The sequence below is a fragment of the Neodiprion pinetum genome, chromosome 3, assembly GCF_021155775.2.
Source record: "Neodiprion pinetum isolate iyNeoPine1 chromosome 3, iyNeoPine1.2, whole genome shotgun sequence".
NCBI lineage: Eukaryota > Metazoa > Arthropoda > Insecta > Hymenoptera > Diprionidae > Neodiprion > Neodiprion pinetum.
The window spans coordinates 38,927,112-38,940,467 of NC_060234.1; the positions used below are offsets into that span (position 1 = coordinate 38,927,112).

Consider the following 13,356-nt stretch of genomic DNA (forward strand, 5'->3'; position numbering starts at 1 on the left):
TCTCTCCTGTTGGTCCTACGCTCTTTTCGCTGCGTTTTCTGAGTTCCTGAGGGTCCAATTAGTCAGAAAAGGATCATTTAAGTCAAATCTGAGACCATAAATTTTCGGCCCTTAAATCGAAGAAAAAGTAAGGCTAACCCGGTTGCATTTTTGGCGAAAATTTTCGCGATTTTGAAAAGTGCTGGAATAAATTCTTTCACGCACTATTCCGACGTAATTTTGCGAGAGAAGTCGATTGGGCGCAGTCCCGATACGCTGCGATCAACGCATCAAAAGTTACAGCCAAAAAACGAGAACCTGTGTTTTCGACGTTTTTCAGCAGGTGCTTTTTCGCTCGCCATTTCTCTCGTGTTGGTCCTACGCTCTTTTCGCTGTGTTTTCTGAGTTCCTGAGGGTCCAATTAGTCAGGAAAGGGTCATTTAAATCGAATCTGAGACCATAATTTTTCGGCCCTAAAAATGAAGAAAAAGTAAGGCTAACCCCTTTGCATTTTTGGCGAAAATTTTCGCGATTTTGAAACGTGCCGGAACAAATTCTTTCACACACTATTCCGACGTAATTTTGCGAGAGAAGTCGATTAGGTGCAGTCCCAATACGCTGCAATCAACGCATCAAAAGACAAGTTTGAAAAACTTCAGATGATATATAATTACAATTGCCATTAAATATTATAAAAATGTTACACTCACCGTGTAAAAATAGTAACATAGCTTTTTGTTATAGGTTTACTTGAAAATAGTTGCTTATAATTATTTATTTTGTACTATTATCATATACAAATGGTTAAAAACCGAAAGCAATCAATAATTATTCAGCTAAATATTTTAAGTAACACCTACAAAAGGTCAATAATAAAATCAAATGATGGAGAAAAAATATCTTTCATGTTGGTTCAAAGTGGAAACCGGGTGCTTTAAATGCTGCTACATGAAAGATGGGGAAAAGTAAACATACTTTTTTTTTAAATCAATGAAATACGATAATTTTCAAGCTAAACGTTGATTGTCAGCGATTTTTTTTTACAGAGATATAACTTACGAAGATTTCACAATTTCGAGTGTATTTTAACTCACATTCGGACGGTACAAGAAAAATTTACTTTTCATCAATTTCCGCAAAATGGTGAAGTTATTAACTGGCCATTGAAGCGCCTCACCGCTGGAATCTCGGACTGGCAGGAAAGATGGAGTGCGTAATTATTGTCAGAAATGTAAAAACTAAAATTACTTTGAATTGACATATACTTTTATCATCTATGAACTATAAAACCGAAAAAAACGTCAATTCATTTTCGTTCAGAATTTTCCTAGTAAAAATCATTACTTTTTACGTTTGAGCTCGACGATTAATATGATATCTCGGATTTTCGGGTTCTTTTGTTACATCGATAATATTAAGGTGCTCGAATTAATAATAACTGGGTTTAAAACAATCACTCGCTAACGCTCGCTCGGGGTCGGATGCCTAGTGTCACTGTTTTTTGTGCTCGTGCGCTCGCTTACTCGTTGTCAGTGTTTTACCAGATGATATAGTTATAGAGGAGATTGGGGCACGCTGCTCCCAAAAAAATTCTGATATCTGCTTCACAGTATGCAGAATGAACACTCTCTTTGTGTACGTGACGCAAACCGCATCTTCCCGTAAGATTGTTTCTATATAATGCTACAAATCACGTTTACACATGCACGTAAGTATAACGTATCGTGATTTTATGACAATAAATTTCGTCAAAAAATACCACAGAACAATCGGCCAAGTGCTGACAGATTTGAAACACTACGCACAGCAATTTTAGCTCTAATTGAACGACGTTGTTGTCATGTATTCCTATGTATACAATGCCAACCACTCGCCAATTGCAATTTGTTGATCCTGGTCGTTCGGTTTTTTTTCGAATTCAAAATGTTATCTGAAGCATGCATATTGGTTTGATAGTACAAAACATGACGTTTTCAATAATTAAACTTGTAAACTTGAAAATCAGTCCGGAAGGTCAAAAGGCACCAGGTCAACAACCTGGACAGCCATAGAGCGGTTTGCCTGGATGTCAAAATTCACCAGGTGGAAGACCTGGACAGCCGGAACTACGGAGCCTTGTCCTGGAAGTCGAGTTTCACCAGGTAGTCGGCCTGGAGCGCAGAAACTACGGAGCGCTTGTCTCGTCTTGTCTCGTACAAAGAAATTTAACAAGCAAAATTATGTATCTTACGATACAAAAAATTCGAATTGTTAAATTAAAGAACACAAGACATAAGTATTGCCATAGTATTTATTTTCAGCCTTAACACATTAATAATTAATTTAAATACATTTGTTATTTAAATCATTTTTAGCAGTACAAAATTAACATTTTTTCTGCTAATTACAAAATACGGTGTATATATATATATATATATATATATACCTATATACATACATATATATATATTTTTATAAGATACAAAATATAAATGTAAAACGTAAGAATTGTCGCCTATCATTTCGATAAAACGGCAAGCAAACTAAAAATAAAGATAACTGTCAAATTAATGCAATGATTCTTTTTGTTTTCATTTATCTACTTTTTCACCAGACGTTTACTTACCTCTTTAAACCTAGACATGATTACTTATACTTCTTATACGAGAAATAAATAAGTATTAGTTAACATTTGTGTAAAATTCAACTTGCATAACAAATGTGTTAGTAAGTATATTAAACGAAGAGATGCAGCGTAAGAACGAATAATTCAATCAAGCTGTTAGCTGATAATAAATGCTTATTAAACTCATAAAATCACTTCACTAACAGTATGTATCGTTAATTGCACCGCCTTATACCTCCCTACGAAAGAAATCAATCAAAATATAATACTGAATTTTTCAATAGAATACATACACTCCAACAAGAAATATTTTTCAATGAGCGGTATGAAACAAGATAATTAATATTTAAAAATATTCTATAACCAAACACTTTGACCCAAATCCGGCATTAAATTATGTACATTCACAAAGCTCATCATTTTTTTACAGATTGTAGAAATATATAGTCAGATATAATTGTTGTCAACGATTGATAATTGTAAGGATGTTTTATTACCGTGGAGCAATCATTTGCTTGTTTACCCAAAAGGGTTGTATTTTTTCATGACAGGCGAGTTACGTTATTATTTCCTTGATACATACAAATATCCTAGTGTCTCAAGGCATAAATTCACATTCAACCATCTAACTTCACAAACGTAGAATTCCGGTCTTACTTGCTGTGTTATCTAGAAAACTGATATTTTTTTACAGAACACATGCCAGTTATGATTCTGTCATTCGCATTTGAAGGTATGAAAATTATTGCGTTTGGGAAAAACACTTGTTGGCATGAAGAATGTATTATAGCTCTTTGCATAAATCTAACTTACTACAATTACTACTAATAACAAGATTTCACTGCGTCAATTTGATGATGTTATATTTTAGTTTCTTCCAAATTGGAAATTATTTTTTCATTCAATTTGCTCGTTTTTGGTTTTTTTCAACTCTGCCAATTGAGGAACAAGGTAAGATTATTGCGCTACTTTTTCACGTAGGTACTAAAAATTACTAAATATAAATCGATCGCAATTTATCCTGCAATTCAATTTCTGATAGCATTAGGAAATAAAAATAGGTAAATCTTATAACCATACGACTATCATAACTACATCGATCAATTCGCCAAGAGTTTACATGCATTCATTATTAAAACTGAAACACGAACCTCGTGTTAATAAAACATTTATATGTTTCTACATGATTATAGAAAAGTAATATTTTTACATTTATGCGGCATAATTCTTCTACAAAGACGTTTTAAACAAAAGTCAGTTTAAGTGAAATGAAACGTTTTTATTACACACTTTAAGTGTCCAAAACTGCTTGGACTATTTTACAATTTCGCAATCATCTCTTTTTTAGTCGCTTATACTAACTGCTTATACAGACTGAATAATTACAATACAAATGTTACATTTGTATGTGATATCTATTAATTTATGATTCTATTTATCATAATTTATCTATCTCCTTTTTTCTGATTTTACCTTTTCTGTTTAATTAATAATCGTATGTTATATCAATGGCTACTCAACGGTTAGATAAGCACGGCAAATGGCTAGAACGAGTCACAATCAAAGTTTATATCAAACAAGCCTGTTCGTTTTAAATGATATCTTTGACTTTTAAAAAAAGATATATCAGCTTATGAATTCAAGAAAATTCAAGAAGTTAGTATATCTTATATTGTTGATTTTATAAACTTTAAACATTTGCATATGAATAAAAGTCAATCTTAAATATGTTTTTATTTTACTGAATTGAGGAAATGGGAAAATCGATCTGAAGCAGGTGGAAGACCTAGAAAAATCTTGTGCCAAAACAAAGGAGAGAGTCGCTAACAAAATAAAAACGTGCTGATGTAACACTGGCCCGGCCAGAGAGATAAAGTTAAAGTTATAACTTTGTCGAAAAAGAATTTCATCCCATGAGACTTTTACAATGCAATTAATTATGCACAATGTGAATATAAAATTCAAATTGAAACTGGCAGATAATAACGCCAGATAATTAGTCAAAATGCAGATAATACGAAATTATCCTTTTATTTTGCAAGCGACGAACTAAACTGGTGAAATACGGATACCACCCCAAGTTAGTAATAAACATAACATAACATGTACAGTAGTCGATGGCTGATGCACGATAAATTAGCGATTGCCGCGACATTATTCGCTTTATCGCAATTTTGAAATTCTCCAAAATATTTTCACTTTTTCTGATGATCATCACTCGTTAGTTATATTTACGTGACATTCAATGATGATGACAGTTTCATCAACGTATTCACATCATATTAACTCACTGTTATAGTCAATTGAATATGATACGTGATTAAAAAAAGCTAAGTGTAAATAACTAGGCAGCAGCTTCCTCAACCGCGGGACTTTCCATTACCTTATTTTCTATTTTCGGCAATTCAGGCTCTGTAGTATTAATTATCACTTGTTCAGCGGTTTTGGTAGTTATGACATCATCACTTTCCAAAACATGTTGCTCTTGTTGTTGTAGCTGCTCCGTTTCTTGTTCATTGTCTTGCCGTTGCTCTGTCATTACGACCACATCTAAGCTGACCTTCAACTCTTTTGAAGTTTCCGAGATATTGGTGATTTCAGAATTGGATATTACATCCTTGTCTTCATTGTCGACGGAATTTTCTCTTACTTCAGTGGTCTCATTAACCGCAAACTGATCGGTTAGTACCTGCTTCTCTATCTGAACTCCAGCAAATTGTGCCTGTACGAATTTCCCATCGCCTTCCACCATGTTATTCTTACTTTCCGTATTTGTTCTTTGCACGCCGCCAACTGGAACGGAAATGATTTGTTGTTGTATTGTTCTACCTCTACCTCGACTAGTCATATGTTGCTGATTGTCAGGTGGCGGAAGAATAGGAATTGCAGCCTTTGGTCGTCTCATAGGAACTGCATGCTGTTGTTGTTGAGCAGGGCTGTAATAGGTACAACCCTGTGGCTGAAAGAGTTCTTGGGGCGGCGGCGGCCCTTGTGGCTGAAAACAAAGATATTGGTTTTCGTTATTACTCTGTCGTAATTAGGGTACTAGAAGATAAGTTAATTTCTAAAATTTCGTTGCTCATTGCAGGACATTTCAGAAATTAGCTGCTAATAAAACTACCATTTATCAACCAACCTGAACAGGCGGACTGAAGCCTTGATAACCCTGGAAGTTAGGTTGAAAGGCAGGCCCGTTCGGTCCCTGTACGTAATTAATCATGCTTGGCGGTGCACCCTGAGGTGGTAAGAACTGAGGTGAAGGTACCAAAAATGGAGGTGGAGCAAAACTTGCTGGTTGACCACCTGGAGGCAAGGGAAGGACCGGTTGTCCAGCTAGAGGAGCTGCCGGCGGTGCTACTGGTGGAGCCTGATCAAAGTGACCCGCAGGGTATCCTAAAATCATAGAAAAAACTTTTGTAAGTAACTGTTCATATTTATTTAGTGATTGAAAAGTAGGCAGCTGATGTTTCATCATCTGATCCAAAGTTTCCTCAGATTGGATAACTCATGAAACTCGCCAACACATGCTTTTTCACACATTTCATACACAAAATATTTTACACGAATAAAGCAGAAGCCTTATGGATAAAACATTTTTTAATTACAAAAAAGAAAGCATATATCCCAAAGTGCATAGGAAATCTCAAGACTTGCACTGTGAATTTATGAATAGCGATCACAATCCTTATTTTCAAGTAACAATGCAAAGATGAGGTATACTTCCCATGCTTGTGTGGATAAAAGCCACAAAGCACAAGTCATTGAGAAGATTATAACTGAAAGTAGTACGCTGAAACTTGATCTGTCATTCACTTTGTAAAATAACATTGAAGTCAGCAAAGCTAGTACAATGATGTTGCAAACTAATTAAAAGTGCATTCTCAACATGTAATTGTCAGATGATCTGCAAATCAATGAACAGCATCAAACTAGAGAAATAGTCAAATCGCGCACACGATACTACTGAATCTTTTTTGTCAAATTTACCTTGGGAATCTAGAACGCCTCTTGAATTTCCAGCTAAGAACATGTGAATACAAATGTTAATACTAAAAGTAAAAGTTAATAAATTTCGGTAAAATATACAATTAGCCTACAGCATACACGTCACGTTGACATATTCGAAAAAAAGTGCAGCATGGTCGTGTCAAATAATCGTTGCATCGATCAGGAAATATTTAGATGAGGTTATGTTATAAGATCACAATAAAGCGAATGATTTCGACTGATTAAATACCTTGTGGGTAATAGCCATGTTGACCATGCTGAGGCTGGTAGCCTTGCTGTCCAGGACCCTCTGGAACTGGTGGGCGCTGGCGTAAGCTTGAATACCGTTTAGGTCTGTTACCAGCTGCGTCATGCTGCTGTTGGCGAGCTGATTGCTGCTGTGCTGGCTGCTGCTGTTGCTGTGGTTGCTGGTGCTGTTGTTGCATACGTGGAGGAATCGTACCAGGTCGAACTTGGCCTGGAGATTGGACATACAAATTTTCTGTAAAGATAAAAAATAAGCTGTTAGAAAAGCTTTGCAAGTCAAGATGCTCGTTGATCATATTGTCAGACAAGCATAAAAACTTACTGTTCTGTCTGCTATTCTGTTGAAACGATCCTCCGTCATTGACATTCATCTGTTTCATATCGGTAATTATATGATGATCGTCGATGTGATTATTGTCTGAATTATTTCGCCTATTATCAAGTGGAACTGAGCCAGATCCACGACCTTTAGCTTTATAATCCAATCTGTTGGATCCTGCATTGTTAGTGTTACCACTCGCTTTGAATCCTCGACCTCTGGCTCTACTGGCTGCCAAACTCACACTCTCCTGGACCTGCCTTTTGTTCGAATCACGAGGCGAGGATTTGTGATTCAGTAATTTGTCTGCATCACCACCACCACCGCTTCCATTAGAACTTTGACTATGCGAATTCTGTTTCACTTCCTTCTTCCAAGCTGGATTTGTTGGCTCATTAAGGGTTCGCATTTCGTTTCTATAATAAAACATTGATGTTGAATTGATGAGTATGTTGGGTAAACACTTTGTAAAATAGTTTGCTAGTGGCATTGTATTTTTACTTTTTTTTTTCTCATACTTACATCCCAGAATGATTTGTAGGACTAGTCTTCGAGTTTAGAGACTCATGCTGTGCTTGGAGAGGTGGGAAGTTTCCTGCTTTGGGTTGAGATTTGTTTTTGTTGCTATACCACGCCGAAGCGATAACTGGTTCTTCTGGTGTGGTTGACCTGTCGTCCTGTGAAAAAAACACACCTTCGTTAGAGACTATATACACTTGCTTTGTTGAACTGTAAAAAGATACATCTCAAATTGTTCTAATTCAACGTGGAACTAATCGAGTATTTAAACATCGACTGATACTAACAATAAGTAGCCAGCTGGTACAGTCACCTATTGCGTAATTAATTCAAAACAATATGATCAAAATAGAAATTCTCACCTTATTATTGCCACCACTTAATGCAGGAAACTCTTCTCCACTTCGGTTTGTTTTTCTAACACCACCTCGGCCAACTGAAGGAGGACCACCTGGCTTACCATATGCATCTTCATCCTCCCAGTTTCGCGTGTATTTGTTTGGACCGCGACTATTATTGGAATAAGGATAAGTTAGCAGAGTACCAGAAACTTTTACACAAACTTGATACTGATGAATTAAGAGTAAGCATGGTGAAAAAATTTTGTTCTTGTAGACAGTGATCAGACTTTCGTTTGCTATGCAATCAATATTTTTTATTGTAGTTTTTTTAATTCTTTAAATGTTTTAGCTGCCAATGCTGATAATATCTTGCTGAATAACAAGTTTCTAAGACTTTATAGTGAAATGGTAATTGATGTCTATTTACCCATATCTTCTCCTCCGTCGAGCTCTAGGCGGGCCTTCTTCGTTTCGAATGTCGTAGCCGTAGACAGCTACTAGTTCATCATGGCTCTTGGGTGCTTGTTCATCGTCATTATACCTATCATGATCCCATCGATCCTCCTTGTCTTTCCAGACTTTCTTTTCTTTCGCCTCTCTTTCGTTGGGATTTTCTACTTTTTCTTCGGCTACCTCCTCCGTTGTTCTGTCATCGTGTTCGTAAAACGTACCTCGCTTAGGGATATACTGAGGATTGCGTCTGTCTTCATCGTCATCCAGTTTTCGCTGCGGCTTATCCTCCTCCTGTCCATCTCCACTCTCCCGTAAACCGCCATCCTGCGAGTCTGCCTCAGACCTGCTTTCGCCTGTCTCATATTCCGAGTCACGATGCTCCTCACCCTCTGTAACTTCGTTACTCTATTGGATGAAAAAAAATTTTTAGTCGAAAAAAGAATTTTTTTGTCCCGTAGAAGCTCAAAATTAATTGAAAACCAAAATAGGCCCTACAAATGAATGACCTAATCTAACATATAGAGCAATTACTGTAACATCAAGCCATAAGTGAGGTACAGTTATGTATCTGGGTGAAAGGCAGCCTACCATCCAGCTCCAGTTTTCATTTACAGAAAAATAAGAAGGCCAATGTAACTATGCAATAAGAAATAAGCTACCAATCTGTTTCTAGTACAAACTCACGCTTTACGACGTGTGACCATAGTGACGATTATCAACACGTCGTCAGCGTCTTACAAGCATTAATTGGGGATATGAAAATTGTTTAACTCAATAACTTGAAACAATGATTGAAATTATTTTAAAAATATTCATTCAAATATATAACTCGCATTTAGCAACAGATGGCAATCATTTTTATACATTTTTCCCAGTTGATATGACGATTGCCAGTGGATGTATTGTCCTAGCAGATAAAAACGGAGAAAACTAAATACAAACAGTGGAAAAAGTTGCCATCACATAAAGATATCAATTTCCGCGTTGTCGAATGAACGTGTTTATTTTTCGGCATACAGTAATATATGGTAAGGACGAAAGTTTACATTTTTTACAATTGATTCGACGGCAGAAAATCTGAGATACTAATCTGTAAGTACACGATGCGTAAGTGTACAGTGTCTATATCTATTGGCACGGATATCAAGATGATTCTAAACAGCAGAGAATTCAGGCTAAATATAAGTGACATACGAAGGGCATAACCTGCGAAAACGTTGCGGCAAATTTTTTTGCCGTATAATTGGATCGCACATTACTGAATAGAACTTTATCAGAACCTGGGGTGATACACGCAAATTATAACGAGAAATCTTTGAACTTTCGACCTCATTTCTCCGGTGCGATCAACCTTCATCGACAAACGGTCAAGTCAGACCGTAAATACAACGCCCGTTTACGTTTAGAAATATAGATGTTGAAACAATAGTTGTCAAATGAAACTAACCTGGGTTTCCTTAGTTACATGTAACTCCTCGTACGAATCCGAAAGATCTTCAGATCCTCCAGAAGTATTAGACTTTCTACGACGCCGTGTATCCGACATAATTAGTTCACTGAAGCTACACACGTTCGAGTTTTGCTCGTACTCAATGTTAGACTGTACAGAGACTGACCGATTCGCATTCGTCGCGTTCGTTTTGTTCGTTGTCCCCCTAGCGTCGTCCCGACACACTAAAATCTACTGCCAACATGCAGTCAGTATGATGCAGAGTGGGGGGAGACTGAGTGACCATAGAACCCGCGACGTTCGAAATTATGATATGCGAGACCCCGTTATTTCATCAATGTTCTTATGGACCCCAGATTGAACACATTGGTAAAGAAAAATAGAACACAACATATGTCATTTTGGAAATCAAATGCCTGTTCAGAATCTGAATCAGAGTGATATTTTTTTTTCAATACGAATATCTCGTCACCACTCGTGACGTTTACTGATGGTATACATACATGCAAAGGCTGCTAAAACATGCTCTAAGGCACTGATGCTAGCCTTAAGCTGGATTTTTACGGGCGTCAAATTGACGCGATGACAAATTAACGCGGCAGTGTCACGCCGTCGCATCGGCAGCAAAAAGACGCCCATGAAAATGACTACCAACGCACCGGCAAAATGCCGCAAGTATGAACTACGTAATTGAGTGGGTGTTTGTCAGTTGCGTTTTTATCTAATAATTGAGAAATCGAGGATTGTTAATTGGAAGTGCACTGAGAAAAATTTCACTTGTTAGAGTAACTAGAAAAATTCAGTAAAATAGGTATCGTTAAATGAACTGTTTGAATATTGTTGGAATTACGAAAAACGACGTACACGTAACCATTTTGCGCTATTGTCGATCCTTTTTTGGTAATTGCAACGCAAAATCAGTTTCTGAGGTTTACTCTACTTTTTTGGTTAAATTAAATTTTCGCAACGGTTGCAAGAAAATATAGTAAAAGTGTTCGTAATGAGAAAGAATAGTAACGGATACCAGACTTTCTGGTAACAGCTACAAATTTAATTTTCATTTTGTACCTAGAACTATATTTTTCGATTGTGGTAAAAAATAAAAATAGTTACGGACTGAGCGGTAACCGGAACTAAAAATTTCTCTCAGTGTGTGAACAAACGGAAAAAATGGAGAAGCAAGAAGAAAAAGAAATAAAACGGTAGCAGTTTTTCGAAGTAAGAGAATAGTATCGTTCATTTTCATTATTCCAGAATCGTGAACTCGTGCACATTTAAGATGCCTCTTCATACATTTATTACCGCATAGCCCATACTGAAAATGCTGCGGTGTGTCCAGGGCCTTTCTTTTGGACGATTAACAATAACAAAAATAAAATCAATGATTGATTAATTTGAATGAATTACATGTATTACGATTACAAAATAATGAGAATGAATGAAATTATTTTCTCATATCTCGGACAGCAATTCATAGATATTATAGACAAGCTCTATGGAATGGAGTCCGAATATGCTGCCGGCAACGAATCAAGAGTTACAGTCGAAAAACGAAAGATTTCCTTCGTGATTCCTCTGCTGTTGATCCTACGCTGTTTTTGATGTTTTTACCGCATTCCTAAGGGTCCAATCAGTGGAAAAAAAAGACCTGCAAAACGATTCTGAGACGAAAAGTTTCCGAGCTCTAAAAATCGCAAAACACCAAGGCAGCAGCAACCCCTTTGGATTTTTTCGATGAATCGATAGCGCGCAGTTTGAATACGCTATGACTAACGGTGTTCGGCCCTGCATGCCCGAATGTTTTGTTTTCATATAGTTTTATTGTATAGTTACAGGTAATTTTCAAAGAAAACGCTGGGTCGACAAACGGGAATTCACACATACCTGAAAGGGATGAAAGACTTAGGCCAGGTCGGTTCGATTCTGCTTTATTGGACAGACAATCGCACCACATTCTGCAAGATAATGACCGCCATGCTTTGTTCTGCCGCTGATAGACAGTAACCATGCTTTCTACTAATAATACAGCCGTCGAAGGGTACCACGGAACGCTGGCTTTGTATGCATTTACAACATGCAGGTACTCGCCAAATGTGAGTGCAGACATTGCTGGACAGCGCGTTCAAAGGAGACCGTGAGTCACTTTTATTGCTTTATGGTTTATTGTTAAAACCGGAAATACTTTATTGCCATGATCCTTATGCCATAACATAAAGGTTAACGATACCGTTAGGTTTAAGTTATATATTTCTTGTGGTTAATTGCTTTTTCAATAAATTGCTCATCGCACTTCAGTCTGTTGTAATTACTAGGTATAATCAATTGAAACCTACTCTAATACTCGGCATTATGACTAAACACCTGTACTGTTAATTACGTTTTTGAATAAATTACTGATTTGTTGTTAAATAGCATAGCATAGAAGAAATAATAGGCCCTTAGGACATTCATCCTAGGGAACACGAACAAACGGATCAACAGTTACGATCGGAAAGCGAAAGATTTCCTTCGTAAATCCTCTACTGTTGGTCACACGCTGTTTTCAACGTCTTTCGCATTTCTGAGAGTCCAACTAGTATAGAGTAAAAGAGCTGGAAAACGATTCTGAGAGGAAAAGTTTCCAAGCTATGAAAATCGCAAAAAAGCAAGACTAACCGCTTCAAATTTTTTTCAATTGAAATTTGGCTGTTTTGAAGAAAAAGTTTGATTGATTCTCTGATGCACTAGGTCAACGTAATTGAGAGAGAAAAATCGATTGGACGTAGTAGTTCCAATGCGCTGCGGGAAATGGATCAAAAGTTACAGCCCAAAAACAAATGATTTCCTACGTAATTTTTCTACTGATGATCCCACGCTCTTTTCGCACTTTTTTTTTGTCTTTCTGAGGGTTCCGTTAGTCAGGAAAGTGTCATACGAATCAAATCAAAGACCTGAAATTTTTTGCCCAAAGAACAGTAAGGCCTTTGCATTTTTGACGACTTTGAAAAGTGCTGAACGAAATTATTTGATGCACTATTCCGACGTAATTTTGCCAACGGAATCGAGTACGCCATTAGCTACTTCATCTCGCTGTTTAATTTTTTTATTTTTTTTTTGCACTTCCGATTAACAATCCTATAATTTTAAATTCTTCAAATAAAAATTTCATTCTGATCCATTGCGATCCAACCACGTGGGCTTCTCCGAGCGGGATTTTGCTGTTTCGTCAGTACCCATTCTCATGAGCGAGTTTTTCCGCCGACGTCGAGGCGCTGCGTTAATTCGACGTCCGTGATAATCCAGTTTCATGGGGGAGGAAATTAATTTATTGTCAAACGGTGGTCAAGCGGCGCTCTCTGCGTCGCGCAACTCAAGTCGGTATGTGGTCGCTATGTAAGGGCGACAAGAACTAATGTCTCAAATCACTCTACGTGTACATGTAACCGGTACCCGGACA

The 13,356-nt window shown here is 37.0% G+C and overlaps 1 protein-coding gene across 2 annotated transcripts; it reads right to left on the minus strand.

The window, feature by feature from the left end:
* Window positions 1–3,848: 3,848 nt before the first annotated feature.
* btz (CASC3 exon junction complex subunit) lies at window positions 3,849–10,080 on the minus strand. 2 transcript variants are annotated; one of them, XM_046616387.1, is made up of 9 exons: window positions 9,918–10,080; window positions 8,445–8,875; window positions 8,039–8,186; window positions 7,680–7,834; window positions 7,161–7,573; window positions 6,822–7,073; window positions 6,572–6,604; window positions 5,721–5,977; window positions 3,849–5,579 (listed from the first exon to the last, which is right to left on the minus strand). In XM_046616387.1, the coding sequence occupies exons 1-9, from the start codon at window positions 10,014–10,016 to the stop codon at window positions 4,929–4,931; spliced, it is 2,439 nt and encodes an 812-aa protein (XP_046472343.1). In that variant the 5' UTR covers window positions 10,017–10,080; the 3' UTR covers window positions 3,849–4,928. The 2 variants fall into 2 exon arrangements, with proteins under 2 accessions (XP_046472343.1, XP_046472344.1); XM_046616388.1 differs by lacking the exon at window positions 6,572–6,604.
* Window positions 10,081–13,356: the final 3,276 nt, after the last annotated feature.

What these genes read in the sequence shown, in the direction of transcription:
- btz (XM_046616387.1), bottom strand. Translation starts at nt 10,016, where the DNA reads ATGTCGGATACACGGCGTCGTAGAAAGTCTAATACTTCTGGAGGATCT. An exon ending in ACATGGCTATTACCCACAAG is followed by an intron (nt 6,605 to 6,821) that starts GTATTTAATCAG and finishes ACATGTTCTTAG; the next exon opens with CTGGAAATTCAAGAGGCGTT. An exon ending in AGGCGTTCTAGATTCCCAAG is followed by an intron (nt 5,978 to 6,571) that starts GTAAATTTGACA and finishes CTATGATTTTAG; the next exon opens with GATACCCTGCGGGTCACTTT.